The sequence below is a fragment of the Coregonus clupeaformis genome, chromosome 27 (assembly GCF_020615455.1).
Source record: "Coregonus clupeaformis isolate EN_2021a chromosome 27, ASM2061545v1, whole genome shotgun sequence".
NCBI classification, from domain to species: domain Eukaryota; kingdom Metazoa; phylum Chordata; class Actinopteri; order Salmoniformes; family Salmonidae; genus Coregonus; species Coregonus clupeaformis.
In genome coordinates this window covers 38,367,638-38,384,871 of record NC_059218.1, presented here as the reverse complement: position 1 = coordinate 38,384,871, position 17,234 = coordinate 38,367,638, and the positions used below count along the sequence as shown (strand labels likewise).

Below are 17,234 nucleotides of genomic sequence, written 5' to 3'. Positions count from 1 at the left end.
AACATTCCATAGGCCACAATCAACAGCCTGATCAACTCTATGCGAAAGAGATGTGTCACGCTGCATGAGGGAAATGGTGGTCACACCAGATACTGACTGGTTTTCTGATCCATGACCCTACTTTTTATTTTTTAAAGCTATCTGTGACCAATAGATGTATATCTAATTAATTTATTTCAATTGACTGATTTCCTTATATGAACTGTAACTTAGTAAATTCTTTGAAATTGTTGCATGTTAAGTTTATATTTTTGTTCAGTATACTTACCATGTTAGCTAACCCTTCCCCTAACTTTTAACCTAACTCCTAACCTTAATCCTAATCTTAACCCCTAGCCTAGCTAACGTTAGCCACCTAGCTAACATTTGCTTTAGCCACCTAGCACACATTAGCCACAACAAATTGAAATTCGTAACATATCATACGAAATGGATGATGGACACCCACAATTTAATGCATACTGTAGCATATGAAACGTAACATATCATACTAATTGGAGTGTTCCGGACTTCCGTTTACTATGTTACGTCTAGCCCTGAGTCCAGGTTGAGCAAGTGTGTGTGCATCCTGAATGAAGGTAATAATAATAATTTGTCTGTGTTATCTGAATAGTGTAGTGAGTTTGATTTCTGATCAAATATTCCACTCTGCCTACCAAACGATAGAGCGGAAGTTCTCAGTTGACATACATCCTAAACCGACCAATGAAAACGTTTGCTTACCGTCCCGCACGCTTGGTGTGTAAAAAAAAAAAACGGTTAGCCAGACTGAAACGGTATAGGACTGAAACTGTGCTGTAGCTAGCTACCACATTTTACCAAATACCTGAAAGGGGACTTCTTTAAAGGTATGTTTTACAGCAATCACAATTTGAATTGAATGTAATAGTTGAACTTCATGCTTAAACATTCAGACCGAAAATGTGATATCTTGCTTAATTTTCTAGAAAGCTTTGGTAAGCTACTTCTTGCATGCTAGCTAGCGGGCCGCTAGGCAGCATTACCCAGTCCTGCGTGCAGCTAGCTAAGCTTGGTAAAAGCAGCGCGAGCTAATAGCTTACAATACAGTAACATTATAGCTAATAAACATGGCGCTTGGTTGATAGCTTATCTTTTTTCATCAGGGGGTTAAGACGATATTAAGCTTCGTTTCGCAGAGTTAAAGATGCGTAGTTAACGTTAAAAACAAAGCGCTTGTGCTGAAGGCCTCTCCACCATTGAGAATGTAGCTAGCTAACGTTAGCTACCGTGCAACAATATTCTGGGAAACGTCTTATTTTTTCAGTAAGGAACATCATAGCAAATGAAGACTATCAAGCTAACTATGGAATTAATTGAAGATGGTAGGCATTCAGTCAGTGCTAAGGAGACTTTCATCTGTACGGCCTACACTTTTTACCCGAGCCTTTTCTCAACCCCACGATGTACGTCACATCAATGTGGAGTTGAACGGAGACTACTTTGGTCGGACTGAACCTCCGATTACATCGAGTCGCTGTCAGTCGCTACTTGTACACATGTAACTATTAACCCCTTGCCTAGTGACGTTACGTTTGATACCGGAGCTCCGAGGGCGAGGCATGCGTCGAAATCGCGAAGTAGTGTGCCAATGCGTGTATCACTTTATCAGAAGTACGTCATCAATGGCGTCCGAAGCTTCGTTTGATCACGTGCTTTTTCAAACCATGTGTTACAAAATGCTAGATCCCACTGATTTCGCCCTGGTTCCGGTGTTTTATTAGATTCCAAGTTGCTTTCAAACACCGACCTCTACTGGACACCGTACTTACAAATATAGTTAGGATTTTGTGCATAAACCTTTACCTGACAGGTAGTTTAGCAGGTAGAGGAGGGGCTATGGAACATTCAGGGACGTGAGGGTATGAGGAGGCCGAATCTGGTTGAAGGCACACTATTTAGAAAATGGTTATTTCTGCACTTGTTCAAATAATTTGTTTTATTTATTATAGTATAAGCTTCTGTCTTAAGCATCCTAAATAATTCTGTTTTTCAAAAAGAGTCAACTTGGAGGCAAAAAAGGGAAGCATGATGCAAACCTGGTATTCCAACTGATTATACACTACTAAAGCCAACCAGTTACTGCTGCGCCACAGTGTTATAATGAAAACAACGGAGGAAAAAAATACCTCTATCTGATAATCTCACGCTGCTATTTATTGCTGACCAGCTGATGTCACTAATGTGCATTGTGAACAAATAATGAAGCTCTAAGTAATGAACCGTTTTTTTCCCATGACTACCTGAAATCCCAGCCTACTCAACTCCAAGATTTATGATGGAGTTAAGTGGCAACTAGTGTGGGCGTACTGGAGCTATGACGTCACATAAAAATGACGTTTTTATCAAAAACGACTTCAGCCGGGATTATACCAGTATTGCAATATTTTTTCCCATGGCAAAAATGATAACACGAAGCAGACCAAACTCGTTGGTCCTTAAAAAACCTGCTGTATGTAAATTATTGTGTGCAATAGCTTGGAAAATAAATACATGTGACTGGATGACAACATGTTTGTTTGCAACATTATGGCATTTTTCCTAAATAAGTTAAATCTGCTTCGTCTTTTGTTTCATTGCCACGATATCGCAATATTTTTATCGTCCTGGCCCTAAAAACGACTTATTTCAGCACCGAAAGAATAGCCCACATTTACACAGGACATTGTCAACTTGTTTTTTTCTTTAAAAAAACATTTTGTGTGACGTCATAGCTCCAGTCCGCCCACACTAGTCACCGCTCAACTCCATCTTAAATCGTGTAGTTTAGTCTGCTACTGAAATCCATACTTTTTATTAAAACTTTCGTAAAATGCAACCGGTTTCCTCGTATCGACTGACAGTGACTTGATGTAGTCGGAGGTACACTCCGCCCACAGTCGTTACACTCATTACTTTAGCCATCTGTTGAAATTACTGAACATAAACTTTCGCCCCATTTCAGAATAAACTTCTCTGTGCCCTGGAAATTTGAGGATGGAGGGCAGTGAGGGTCAAAGCTCTGCACGCAAAGGATCTGGTGATGGAGCGTTGAGCGCTATGAATTTATATGCCACTCTGGGGCTCTCTCCAGAAGATGTGGATGCTCTGGCCAAGATTCCAGAGAACGAGATCAGTGTGGAGACACTGCCTTATCTGATAATGCAACTGAAGGCCAAGCGAGCCAAGCGAGAGGAGCAGGGAGAGCCCTCCCCGAAGAGAGACGGGCAGGAAGAGGATGCAGATGTTAAAGACTGCAGCAAACAGGACAGTCCCCCTGCAGTCCGTCGCCGGTCAAGCAGCCATAGTGACACTGACAATAGGAAAGTGGAGGTGCAACCAGAGCGGGCCGAGGCAAGGAGAGATTCCCATCACACTAGGCCCTCGACGGAAAAAACATCAGACAGCCAACCTTCTTCCTATCAAGTGGAAGATTTTCAAGGAGTTGTGCCCAATATTTACCCACACACATGCTCTCTATGCTTCTGCATGTTGAATTCTACTAAGGTAATAATCTTTGTTATATTTCAATACTCTTGCTGTTGGAGTGTGTATCTACAAGTATATCCTGTTAATCAGAATACTCAACCTTTCATAATGACATTCATTTTTGCTTAATATGAGTTTGCTTTTTTCACAGCAATGGAAGGATCATCTCAATGGATTACGCCATGCAGAGGGCTGTCGAGAACTCTTGCATCTGTAAGTGTTTCTATGCAAAGTAAAACATTTAGAAAATGAACTGATGCAGGTCACAAAATCAATCAGCAGAGGTATTTCCTATTACCTGGTTTTATTCATATTTGTTTATTTTAATCTTTTATTTTTGTAAATTTTGTATAATTTTTTTTTTTACTTTTTTTTTTTTACAGATATCCAGATTGGGAAAAACAAGATGTCAAGGGGAGGAAAATGTGAGGGTCATGAAATAAAGCTTTATGTTGAAAACAAGCATGTCATGATGTAAAACAATTAGCCGTTCCTCTTCTTACTTAGCACTGTTTATCTTCCAGACCAATTTCCATCCCAAGTAGAGATGCTAATTCACCGCCCAGAAGAGTGCCACGTCCTGCTATGCCTTACAAGAGACAACATAGCTCAGACCGCGTAGGAGGTGATAACCTCACGTCCCGTCATAATGTCAAGTTTGATCCAGACCAAATAAGGCCCAGTGGCAAACAACTTGAAAATTAAATCTCATTTCATGTTCTCATCTTTAGGTGAAGTCTGGTCTGCACCAGAAAGACACCATTTGAAGCCCAAGGTATTGCCCCATTTGTGTCATTGTGTTGTCTTATAAATAGAGCATTTTTCATTCACTTCTTATGATGGAGTTTATTTGCTTAAATCTACATACTTAAATGTGTGATTTTATGTTTTGCAACAGGCTGGCACAAAGGTGGTGGTCGCTAAATATCCCCGTGGCTCTGTTGCTGTTGAAGACTTGGTGACTTTGGCTAAGCCATTCGGCACAGTTGTAAAACATCTGGTGTTCCCCTGCAAGGTAAGTTACACAAATTGATAAGAAACTCAGGTTTAAACACTCATCTCTTTACGTTCTCTCTCATTTTTTTAAATGTGTAGTTTAATGTCTATTGGATGATTCACTGTTGTTTTTTGTTACAGGGCTTTGTGGAGTTGGGTTCGCACAAAGAGGCAGTCAATATGGTGGATCACTTCAGTGAAAGCAAAGCTTTTGTGAAGGGAAATGGTTTGACTCTGTACCTGTCACCTGTAGTGTGCAGTATTTATGTAAGTACACCTGCCTCTTAAAAGTTTGAGATTCTGTATTAATCACAGAGGATCCCAGTATGAGCTTGTTTTTTCCTTTAGACGCCAAGGTCGGATGAACCACCAGGAAAACGCCCCAACAAACAAGTTAGTAATACAGTGGTTTGTTTTTCCCGCGTACCTCCTGGGAAGGAAAGAGAACCAGAGATTCTAGAGCTCGCCAAAATGTTTGGGGATGTGCGACATTCATCATTTTCAAGTGATCAGGTAAGGTTCGAGCAATATGGAATTGAAGTGTAATCAATCAAATCTTCAAATATCTCTATTTCAAATAGAAAAACATTATTAAAACAATTGAACAATGCTGTGTATCTATTTTAAATTCAGAATAGCATGGAATTGTATGACTGGAGTAGATCAATCAACACCAAAACCTCCATTATTCACCACCACCTCTAGCTTTCTCTTACAAATTCTTCCTTATCCATCTGCAGGCCCTGATTGAAATGGTAGATTGGAAGGATGCTGACATTATGGTGAAGTACTACCACTCCAACCCCCTCAAGATCAATGGAAAGAGTGTCAAAGTCAGCTTGTCATCATCACTGAAGCGCCTGAGGTAAGTAAGAGTCCACCTGGGGCTATGGCGGCCAGACCAATTTTCCTGTAGGACTCGTCGGGAAGTTTGTGTCAGGGAAGTTTACCTCAATGGTTTTTGCCTTGTAGAGAAAGTCCAGACTCCACCACATCCAGAAGAGCAGATTCCAGTAAAAGCCAAAGCAGCAGACAGAAGAGCGAGGAGACCAGCAAGACCTCAAACTCCACAAACGAAGAGGGACCAAGTACAGGCAAACAACCTGATGAGAAAGTGGTGGAACAAGGAGAAGGTCAACAAAGCTCCTCAGAGGAGGTTAAAGAAGAGGTAAAGCAGGAGATCAAGGACAAGGAGGAGATCAAGGAGGAGGTGGTCAAGAATGAGAGAAAAGGGGAGGACATTGATTTGGAAAACAAAGATCCAGAGAAAGAGGGCGTCCATGTGGAAGATGAACAAAGCTTGTTAGATAAGGTTGGAGCTGGTGTTGATACTAACGACTCTGCTCCTTCCAAAAGTGCCCCTCTGGTGGCTGATTCAAAAGATAAGGGGGAACCCGAAAGCACAGAATTGTTGGCAGACGATACCTTGGAGGATTCTGACCTAAAGGCTGCCGATGATCCAGCTCTGTGTGATGCTGACGTCTCAGTGGAGGACGTGATGGAACAGGAGAGCTTTCATGAACATGGTGTAAGGAATTCTTGTCATTCATATTTGTGACCTGAACCAACAAAGGCATATTGTTTGCAGAATTGAAAATAAGTTTTTGTCAAGTAAACAAGATGTTGGTTCCCAGCAATGGGTTCTTAAAGCAGCTTGGTTGAAGTTCTGGGAGCATTCCCGAGAATGTAGTTTGGTTGAGATCCTCCATTGAGCAGTTGAAACAGATGTGGCCATCTTATGCCTAGAACTACTGAAATGGTTTCAGTGGCAAATAAAATCGATCTGACACTTGTGATTGAAGCTCAGATTGAACCTCGTCAACGCAGACAAACAGTCAAGATGTTTTCTGACTCATGTCGCCAATGCCCGGTTTCAGTCATGGATTGTTGGAATACTGAGTTTGCTTGGTAGCATAACATGCAATGTATCTAGGCTTAATGACATGGTTTATCTCTATGTGGGCTTAATGACATGGCTTAACATTTTTAGTCATTTAGCAGACGCTCTTATCCAGAGCGACTTACAGGAGCAATTAAGGTTAAGTGCCTTGCTCAAGGGCACATCGACAGATTTTTCACCTAGTCGGCTCGGGGATTAGAACCAGCGACCTTTCGGTTACTGGCACAACACTCTTACACACTAAGCTACCTGCCGCCCTGCTTAACTCTATGTAGGCTTAATGACATGCTCAGGGTTTATTCATTCCATCAGTTAAATGATGGAGATCAGCTTCGAAGGGTGTCTCTTTCCATGGTTGAATATCAAAGGTGATAGAATAATCTCTGTACAAGCTCTAGAAAACCTAGCCTGTCAGTAGTAATCCAGAACAGGTGTTTACCTATGAAAGCTCCCATAGTAAGACTGAGTTCAAGTGGCACAGCGTTTAAGCACTCGGAAATCAGTCAGACATTTTAGATCTATGGATCAGTAGATGTTCAGCCTAGCTGTTCAGCCTTAACTGGTTTGATCCTGGACTGACCAAATTTTTTTTAAATACGATTTAAGCTGTCTATCATTTTGTTATAGTGCAGCCACAGGATTCATGTCCTAGCTTTAAGAGACATGGATCTTCATCATAGTTCAAGACCATTGAAAACAGTTTTGCATACTTATATGTTCAGTGTTTGAGCAGCTTTTGACAGTTTCCCATTGCAACCTCACAAATATTTGTCATGAGATTCGATGTGATTCTGTTGCAGCCCTTTGGATCTTGAAACATTCTTAATTCTTTAACTTATTGATGTTCTGTACTTATTCCAACAGGACGACATGGATGACATGGATTTCCCTGATAATATGGATGATTTTGTGACATTGGATGAACTTGACAACGATACTGAAGGGGACGTGTCACTCGGTAAGCAATGAATGATGAAAAACATTCTTACTTGGCAGCAAAGGACATAATTTTTTACTGTTGTTCAGCCTGTGCGGATAACAAATTAAAGATAATCTGCAGATCATAATTTATACAAATTACTTTTCTTTTTATTTGCAGAGTCAAAGGATTCTTCATGGGTTGGTATTCCTCCAAATATACAACTACATGGTTAATTTAGAAACGTGAAGTTGGAATGTGTCAAAAGTGTAGAAGTTGTTTTATCCAACATTATTGCTAGTAGGTTGCTCAGTAAAACTGTTTTCTACAGGATGGAAGAGTTGTCCATATTAGCCCAATCAGAAAGGGCTATAGAGACGTAGAGGTGGCCATCGTGAAACTGGCAGAGCGAGCAAACGTGAAAGTTGTAAACCATACCATATCCTTTTTCAGACAGGAGGTAGGTTCATTATTATGTTACTTGCCGATATGTTATTTGGGGATCAGTTATCTAGTTTGTTTATGGGATGGAAATAATAATGTTGTCGTAGTTTGTATGACGTTGTGCTTTCTCTAAATTTGCAGGCATGGTTAGAGCTTGATACTACCGATGAAGCACATAAGATGGTGAAATTCTACAAAGGCAAAGGACAGTTGTTGGGGAAACATGTCGATATTAGAATGTGCTATTCACAGAAAAAGTTGGAGGTTGGTTTGGTGTAGTACCTATGCTCTGCACGTTATGCATTTGATGAATTAATTGTAATAAGCTAAACTACACACCTAGCATATAGTCAATATTTGTAACACAATGATGAGTATTATGTGTAATGTGTGACTTTGTTTCTGTCAATGTAGAGTCCCAGTGGGAGATCCATCTACATTTGTTTGCTTCCACGCCAGAAGTACTCGGACGTCTCTCTGTTAAGGCTTGCCCAACCTTTTGGGAAAATCACTGGCTATCATTTGAACTGGGTTCACAGAAAGGTAACGTTTCACCAGCCCATTTGTTAAGGAGGAGTTCATGTGTTTTTCTATTGATAAAGGACTCACATTGTTTTTTACCTTTCCAGTGTTATATCCAGTTTGAGAGTGTGGAAGCCGCTCAGAAAATGGTGAAGAAGTGCTTCCAACGTCCTCCCCGATTTTACGGCACCCTGATAAGGGTCAGTTTGTGCAAAAAGGGAGACTCACTTATATCCTGGTAAATAATTTTCAATAACCCCTAAGATTATGCAGTGGGAGTGTGCAGCAGAGTAGATGATGGAAATTCGTTACATAAAGTTTAATTTTGCTGATATCCTATCCAGCCAACGTCCACTGCTGGTGCAGTTGATTGATATCAATTGGAAGAATGAAGTAATCTCAGATAAAATAATATTGTGTTGTATGGTTCAACTGGACTGTGTGAGTTATAGTACTGGGTTGACATTGAATTCTACTGTCCGGATACAGGAAGCCTCCAGTCAAGTATGAGCTGTGGTTGGCCAGTCAAAACAACAGAAGAACAAGAGATCGCCATGGAGATGAGACTAATGGCCAGTCAGCCAAAAGCCACTCTCCAGTGGTGAAAGAGAAGGTTATTTGCTATAATTTTGTTTCCCTAATTTAAATGAGGTGAGCGATTGCCTTGTTTAGTGAAATGCTGGCTGAATATTTATGTATTTAGGCATTTCTGTGAACAATACTTTTACAGTTACCCGGTTAGTAATCAGTTAATACTCTTCACACAGAAGAGTAAAGATATTTGTTGGTGTTGGTCTCTCAATCTCAGGCTTAGTAGAACAAATGAGTGATAGACATGATTGTGTTTGTGTGACCAGGATGTCCAGTGCCCTGTGTCTGATAGTGAGGGGGTCTGTGTGGACCCTGAGGGTGAGGAGACCAGTGGTGTGGAAGCTGTCCCAGAGGAGGAGGAGAAGAAGCAGCAGGAACCTCTGGGTCCTTATCAACATGACAACCCTGTTGGTAAGAGAGAAACTGACTTCTGTTTCAGTTTGGCTGTCTTTTTTTTATTATCAGGGGTGATGGAGATATCAGTAAGGACAAAAACAAGTGGAGTTTTTCTGTCCTTTTTATTTGTAGGGTTAGACTATCTGGTGCCAAGGACCGGATTCTTCTGCAAGCTGTGCAACATCTTCTACACCAATGAGAAAACAGCCAAATCAGTCCACTGTAGCAGTGAGGTACATTACCTAAACCTGAAGGTAATTCTCAACTGTAACAAGTCATTCTTATGAATCCTTACTTTGTGGTGTATTGGTAAGAAAATGTAGTTGACCTTGGAGGCCAGAATACGTTCAACATTCCTCTGGGTTCACTGTCAAATGTTAATTCTTAACAATAAATATCTTGAATATTAATCACCGTCATAGGGAAACCTTATTGATTTAAGCTAGTTTTACCTATGCTAGTGGAATCTCGACCAAATGGAAAGATATGAGACTTTTTAGGGGATCTATTTTAGCAGGTGTTCTTGGTTATGAGTTAATATTCCATTTCAATATCCCACTGATTTTCTTTTTTTCAGAAAAAGATGGATGAAGATAAACAGCCCTTAGCTGATTGAGAGGGTTGCTGTCCACCTGTAGTCTTCCCAGAGGAAGATTAGCCGTTTTAGTATAAACGTTTCTGTCCAGTTTGTTTTTAACATTCCAGAATTTTCTGTTACTGTTGACAACATTATGTTATCCATTTGAAATGAATTAATGCAGCCTATTATGAAATGTAGTCCCATTATGTGGTTAATAATAGTACCTGGATATAGTTTCCTCTTATTGAATAAACAAAAATGTTTGCTTGATGTATTCTTTGACTTCTGGAATTAAATGTGTCACCTCTGTTATGGCTAACATTTACTCTGAACCTTATTTGACAGGCCTATGGTTGTTAATGTTTTTCAATGGTTAACTGTCATCAATGACTAGGACATGTGCACAGGATTGGCTGGAACTACACCCAGAATTTGCCATAACCCAGAGAGCCATCTGGTGCTTGACTGTGACAGCAGAGCTGGCTAAGATTCACCTACCCTGTCGCAAGGAGCAGCAATTCGCTTGAGGAAAGGACAAATGGGGGAGATTGTTCAGTCCAAACCAGCATGAAGGATTTAATCCATACAGGCCTAGATACTTTTAAATGATACAAACCAATCGGGGGAAAGTTCAGTAAATATATTCCATAACATTATACATTTCACACAGTACTCATACATCTGTGTACATTAAGTAATACATTAAACCAGAAAAATAATGTAGGTATAAATATGACTAAACATTCGATACTGAACATTAGCATGCAACAAAGTTTTGTGAAACAAAATTGCCGTATAGCGTTCACATTCCACACTAGTAAATAAGACGAGTCGTGCTGTAAATACCTAAATAAAGAATACTGTAAGGTAATACTATTGAGACTATCATTACAATGACTTTTGTAAATAACAAAAAAAATGTCTTCTTGGACAATGGCACAGTTCCATGCTGTCATGTCACAACTGTGTTGACAGAAACCTTGAACACCAGTCTGATGCACAGAGAACATCCATCCACACTGATAGAAATGACACACATGACCATGTAACTTGAGTGAAGGCTGCATTCACACAGGCAGCCCAATTCTGATATTTTTTTCACTATTTGGTCTTTTGACCAATCAGATCACCTCTGAAAAAGATCTGATGTGATTGGTCAAAATACCAATTAGTGGGGGGAAAAATATCAGAATTGGGCTGACTGTGTAAACGCAGCCGTAGAGCCACTGAGCTCATACAAAGGTTTATTGAAGGATGTCTATAATACTCGGTTAGAGCGCAGTGAGATTTTCAGTATGAAGTGACATCTAGGGCCCCTATAGAGAGATCATCCGGGAAACTTCACGCTGCCCCTGCGCTAATGAGAGAGAAACTTTGCATCCATTTAGGGGAGACGTGACATTTTTACATTATCTGGCGTGGCATGCCGTACCCTGTCATGCCAGACTGAGAAGCCCCTGAGTTGCCGCCCATCTGCATGCCAATCAGACTACGGCCTTGACGCAGCTGCTCCTCAGAAAACTCCCGCCGGTTTCCCTGAGCTTTCCTGAAAGCACAGGAGAGACAAAACTGGTCAATTACCTGCTGTGGTGGATGTTTGTACAAGAGAGATTAAAATGTATGTCAGACAGTAATAACATGGAAGCATAAACAAACAGATGAGAGAGGTGGTGGGGGTTAGGTCATGCAACTTATTGTAAATAGCTAATTTTAGAGTGGTATGTAATAAAGAAATTGACAAAGTATCTTTGCTGTTTTGTAGAACTCATTACAAACAGATGATTAGTTCCTTACTTATGAAACCAATCAGGTTCACCACGATATTGACCATCATCCTTTGTGAGCGCCATACTGCCTAGAGCCGACAAGGTCCTTTGCACGGCAGCCATATCCTTCCCTGTAGTCACACCAAATACCAGACAGATATTTCAATACCATATTTGGCTTTAGTAGGTCCTCATTGGGTATAATACAAATTTGTTTTTGTAGAAGAAAATGTATGATCTGCCAGGAAGTTATATTATATTGAACCCATATATTTACATACCTGAAGTTATCTATCATAACAACTAACAGGTTGCTGCATGTGAGTTTATGCTGGAGTGGAATCACTACTGTATTAGGAGAGCTGTACCTTCCCACAGGTCCACAGTCTGGAAAAGGTCCCCGGTGATCAGCCCATAAGCTTCAGCTGCATGCAGGAACTGGGAGATCTTCTCCATCTGCTTGAAGACCATTTTTGTCTCTGGGATCTTCTTTATGGGCTCTTGACCAGTGGGATAGAGGCTGTTAATGAGCCTACAAAGAATCTGCAATGAGAGATTTAATATTGTAATGACAGGATACAACTGGCCTACACCCACCCAGCCTCATCAGGGGTGGCCGTGGTTGGTTGCTTGTAGGAGAAACCCCATAATGCCTAAGGCTATCAAATATGGCACATTATGACCATGGTGGATTAGAGTCTGAGATTATTACATTTACATTTTAGTCATTTAGCAGACGCTCTTATCCAGAGCGACTTACAGTTAGTGAGTGCATACATTATTATTTTATTTATTTTTTCATAATGGCCCCCCGTGGGAATCGAACCCACAACCCTGGCGTTGCAAACACCATGCTCTACCAACTGAGCTACATCCCTGCCGGCCATTCCCTCCCCTACCCTGGACGACGCTGGGCCAATTGTGCGCCGCCCCATGGGTCTCCCGGTCGCGGCCGGCTACGACAGAGCCTGGATTCGAACCAGGATCTCTAGTGGCACAGCTAGCACTGCGATTATCTGTTTATGTGTGTTTTAAAGTGATGCTCCAGAATTTTTGTATAATTTCAGTCAGTAGTTTTGAAAGTGGTGCTCACGAGCCAAAACGGGTCCCCGTTTTTTGTGTACCACATCATTCAATTGTGTACTATGTCATCCATTTCGTATGATATGTTAATTCCCCCCACCCCCCAGTTGGTATGATATGTTGCGAATTAGTACAATATGTAACAAATTTGTTGTGCATAAGATCCCGGACTGCATCTTTAAGAGTTAGGTTTAGAATACAGTAAAGGCATGAGGTTATGTAAAAATGTTAGTCATTTAGCAGACGCTCTTATCCAGAGCCACTTACAGGAGCAATTAGGGCTAAGTGCCTTCCTCCCTAGGCTACCTGCTGCCCTATGTCAACCAGAGTTTGGGTCAGAGACTCACCGTTCCATCTTTGAGCCAGCTCTGGAAGTTTAGTCTCCCAGGCTCTGGTCGCTCTATGTTCCCCCCAACCTGCAAGATGATCCAGTCCACCAGTCTGGCCTCCAGGTCCAGAGTATACTTCTGGTCTATCTTCTCCTGAACCTCCCTACTTAGTCCGTAGCTGGGTCCTCTGTTAGCCATGGCTGCCGGAGTTATAGCCCTTCCAACAGTGACTGCAAGGAAAGGGTTCAATTCAACAGATAAATATCGCCAACCCCTTCTGTAAAACATTTGAACTGCCATCTAGTTTGAGGATGTGTCAGATGTGTTGGCCTATGCTGCTGGAACCATACACTATGGCTGTGTTTACACAGGCGACTAATTCTGATCTTTTTTCCCACTAATTGGTCTTTTGACCAATCAGATCAGCTCCTTTGCCAACAATTGGGCAAAATATCAGAATTGGGCTGCCTGTGTACATTTCACTGCTCTCTGTTTATTCTTTGCATTCATAAATAATGCACTCTATGCAGCTCGCACATAATCCCGCCCTGCGCTTTCATTTCCGATGTCATATGTAGGCTATATATAGCTAGATGCGGGCATGCGTGAGCCTATGACTTCAAGGAGACGCAGATAACGTAGCTGTGAAGTTCAGCAATTTTCTTCATATTCGTACACCTCTAGCTTCACATTGAGAAATGTATAATTTAACCGTGTGAGTGATACTTCTCTCGAAAACAAATTCAAGGAAAATATGATATAAATGTAATATACGTAGTGTTCCCGTGATGCGCGCGGTGTCACTCGCCACTGGACAGCATATGCAAGGCAGGATTTATGAAACGCCATAACGCACTTGCATATATAGGCTAAAGAAAAAGGCAAATGGAACCCCCCAAAAATAAAAGTCCATCTCGGACCTTCGAGCTATAGAAATAACTTAGGCAAAACAGTCTGGATACACTCCCGCCAAGGGAAAATATTGCGAGTGCAAGCGCATGCAACATAAATTCATTTATTATAGCATGCGCAACACATCTAGGCCCATTCGGAATGTCATTCGGCTCAGCACATTATTTTCCCATTTCATTCGTTTACTTACTAATTTTAAATGAATGTATGGTCCGCTTCGTTCAGTTCCTGGTCGTTAGCCCTGCTCTGCAGTCACATGCTGTTCAAACTGGACGGACATCTTTGAGGGGTGCGGTACCAAGCTCAGCATCCCTACTAAGCAGCCGTTCTCGGACTCGCCACAGCTTTCAGTGCCACGCGAGTGAAGTGATGCCTCAGCGCCTTCGCGCCTCTGACAGGGGATGTAAGCGATGAATTCATGGCCTAACGGGGGAAACGTCACAACATCCAGTGATAATGTCCAGGAATGGTTTTAGGACTACATTACCCTTCAATAATTTACTGGGAGTTCATTACAATTATTTCATTAATGTAGGCCATCAATGATTTGTATATAATCTTCACCAGTCAATTTTACTCCCAGTTAATTTTACTACCATGGTTGATATGTGTGTGCTTTCTCTATGTTGATCAATACATTGATCTGTTTTACATTTAAATTATTTAGCAGACGCTCTTATCCAGAGCGACTTACAGTTAGTGCATTCATCTTAAGATAGCTAGGTGGGACAACCACATATCACAGGCATAGAAAGTAAAAATTTCCCTCAATAACGTAGCTATCAGTGGAGTCAGAGCCAGAAGAGGTGGGGGATGGGGGGGATCAAGTGTAAGTGCTGTTTTTGTATTTATTTATTATAAATGAAGATTATTATTATTTGTATTTATTAAAAAAAAAAAAAATTGGGGGGGGGTGTCAAGGTGAGGAGGATACTGTTTGATTCAAAAGCCATTCGAATCAAGGCATATTTGCCTTAATCTCGACGAAACCACGTTTATAATTCCTATAAAATAGTTTATATTCATATACCTCACACAAATACAGCAGCTTACGCTATATGAAAAACGTCTATGGAGAAACTAAATATACGAAAAAACTGTAATGTGCATTTTCCTTTTTAAATGTTTATTTTGACAGAATAAACAGGATAATAGGCTACATACAGTAAATGCATTCTGCAAGCTATACACTCTTACATCAAGGACAGCGCTGTAGAGAAAGCACACTTATCGCAGTGATTGTATTCATCCACCCCCACTGAGGTGCTGATGCTACTGTCTAAGACACTGTGGCTGCTCAGCATCTCCACACCACCTCTACTGACCATCTGTCACTGTCTACCTGTCAAGGTGAGCACGAGCATTCCCCAGCATCTCCATAAAGAGCCTGTTGTTTTCACTGGAAGACAGATAAATGCAATCTCACTATTTCAAAACGCATGCCAACAGCAGAGTTACACATTATATGCATGTGTAAGCCGTGTTCTAAATAGGACATGTTTTGGGTGTCATTGCGGTTATGGGCGACTGTAGAGTGGTCGAACGTCAGGTGTCCCATATCCATGTAATACTGGGCATCTGTTCGGAGTTGTGTCCAGTACTCATTGGCCTTAGGTAGTTAAGCAATAAGGCACGAGGGGGTGTGGTATATGGCTAATGTACCACGGCTAAGGGATGTTCTTATGCACCACGCAACGCCGAGTGCCTGGTAACAGCCTTTAGCAGTGGTATATTGGCCATATACCACAAACCCCAGAGGTGCCTTATTGCTAACTGGTTACCAACGTAATTAGAGCAGTAAAAATAAATGTTTTGTCATACAAGTGGTATACAGTCTGATATACCATGGATGTCAGCCAATCAGCATTCAGGGCTCGAACCACCCAGTTCATAAAGAGCAATATATCATGGCAATGCAAACAAACACAAGTACATGTTTACACAGGTAGAAAGCCTGGACTGGTCAAAGGCAATACAAAATCCATACACACAATACAATGGTAGTTGTGGAGGCACCTATTCTTGAACAGTGTAAGACCACTGGTTCTGGCTGGGATCCCAGTATCCTGATGATCTCATCAGTCTGATGAATCACTTAGCTTCCTCTTCCTTCACAAATAAAGCAGCAAAAACCCCTGTAAAAAAATATTGGTATTGCACATTTCTGTTTAGTAATTTCTAAAATAAATGTTATTGAGATTGCTTCTGACCTGAAAAAAATGATCTTAATCCAGTTGTGTAAACGACCAAAACAATTTTTTTTGTAAATATAGGCCACTAACAAAACATGCCTGTGTTGCCACACAACCCTTATTAAATTAGACAGTTTGATTATGCATCTGGAAAAATATACCACTGCTGCAACCTCTCATAGCCTTCAACCATCAACCTGTTAAAGGTATTTAAGGGAGTTCTGTAAAACGTAGCAGAAATAAGTTAGATTTACCTGAAGCTGGAGACGTGAACTGTTGCTCTGTGGCATGTAAGAGAGGCTCTGGGTTGGAATCTCACAAATGGATGTGAAGGGAACAAAACTCTCTTTCACAGGGAATGCAGAAAGCCCTGAGGAATGAATACCAGCAAGCTTGCAAGGTAGCAACCTGTTAGAAATAGGCCTTTCACACAAACTCATCTGGCTGGGCTGGTGCTCACAAGCTCTTAAAAACAAGTCCAGCACTGAGGATCACAGAGACTGATAGATTCATTTTGTATTTTAATAATGACTAAAGGATTTCACCCCAAATACAGTATAAATGTGTGAACGGTGTTAAGAGTTATAATGTAGTGTCAACCCACTAACAGAGGGGGAGGAGTTAGAAACTGCTGAGAAAGCATTCCAGGGTGAAGGGGACTGAGGAGCTGTTTAAAGGTGGGCGGAACAAAGTGCCTTTGTGTGTCAGGGGGTATAAAGGCTGTGTATGTATTTTTTGGCGCCAGAGCTCTCCATGAATAAAAATACAGATAATTCTTGCTGGTTACGGACCTTTGTTTAATTCATGATTAAACCAGAGAATTTACACCCTCTGGGAATTATTCAGAGCATTAAGTTTGATTAATTAGAGATAGAAATTCTTGTGACAGAGACCCTGTACAGAAACTTTGTTTCCACTCTGACTTACCAAATATTTAGGTTTCTTTCCTGTAAAGGACAAGTCTCAGTCTTCAATTTGTCAACATTGAGCTTTTATTAATGAAAGCAGTAATATATAACAGAAACAGGACACTTCATACATGTTTGGAGACGGCTCATTTATAAAAAATAAAAAAATAAAGAAAAGAGGCCTATCAGATATTTTATTTAACCTTTATT

The 17,234-nt window shown here is 40.9% G+C and overlaps 2 protein-coding genes across 2 annotated transcripts; one reads left to right on the top strand and one right to left on the bottom strand.

Moving 5' to 3' along the window:
* Positions 1–743: 743 nt before the first annotated feature.
* On the top strand, positions 744–10,153 carry zgc:152816 (uncharacterized protein LOC777712 homolog). Its single transcript, XM_041851332.2, has 21 exons — positions 744–848; positions 2,963–3,504; positions 3,638–3,699; positions 3,870–3,911; positions 4,011–4,111; positions 4,218–4,261; positions 4,385–4,501; positions 4,624–4,749; positions 4,831–4,995; positions 5,223–5,347; positions 5,455–6,010; positions 7,247–7,340; positions 7,482–7,501; positions 7,633–7,761; positions 7,887–8,009; positions 8,160–8,288; positions 8,375–8,505; positions 8,757–8,880; positions 9,125–9,269; positions 9,387–9,508; positions 9,832–10,153. The coding sequence occupies exons 2-21, from the start codon at positions 2,995–2,997 to the stop codon at positions 9,868–9,870; spliced, it is 2,904 nt and encodes a 967-aa protein (XP_041707266.1). The 5' UTR covers positions 744–848; positions 2,963–2,994; the 3' UTR covers positions 9,871–10,153.
* Positions 10,154–10,459: 306 nt separating this feature from the next.
* Positions 10,460–14,311, bottom strand: tagln3a (transgelin 3a). Its single transcript, XM_041851334.1, has 5 exons — positions 14,115–14,311; positions 13,031–13,242; positions 11,969–12,143; positions 11,629–11,731; positions 10,460–11,380 (listed from the first exon to the last, which is right to left on the bottom strand). The coding sequence occupies exons 2-5, from the start codon at positions 13,208–13,210 to the stop codon at positions 11,239–11,241; spliced, it is 600 nt and encodes a 199-aa protein (XP_041707268.1). The 5' UTR covers positions 13,211–13,242; positions 14,115–14,311; the 3' UTR covers positions 10,460–11,238.
* Positions 14,312–17,234: the final 2,923 nt, after the last annotated feature.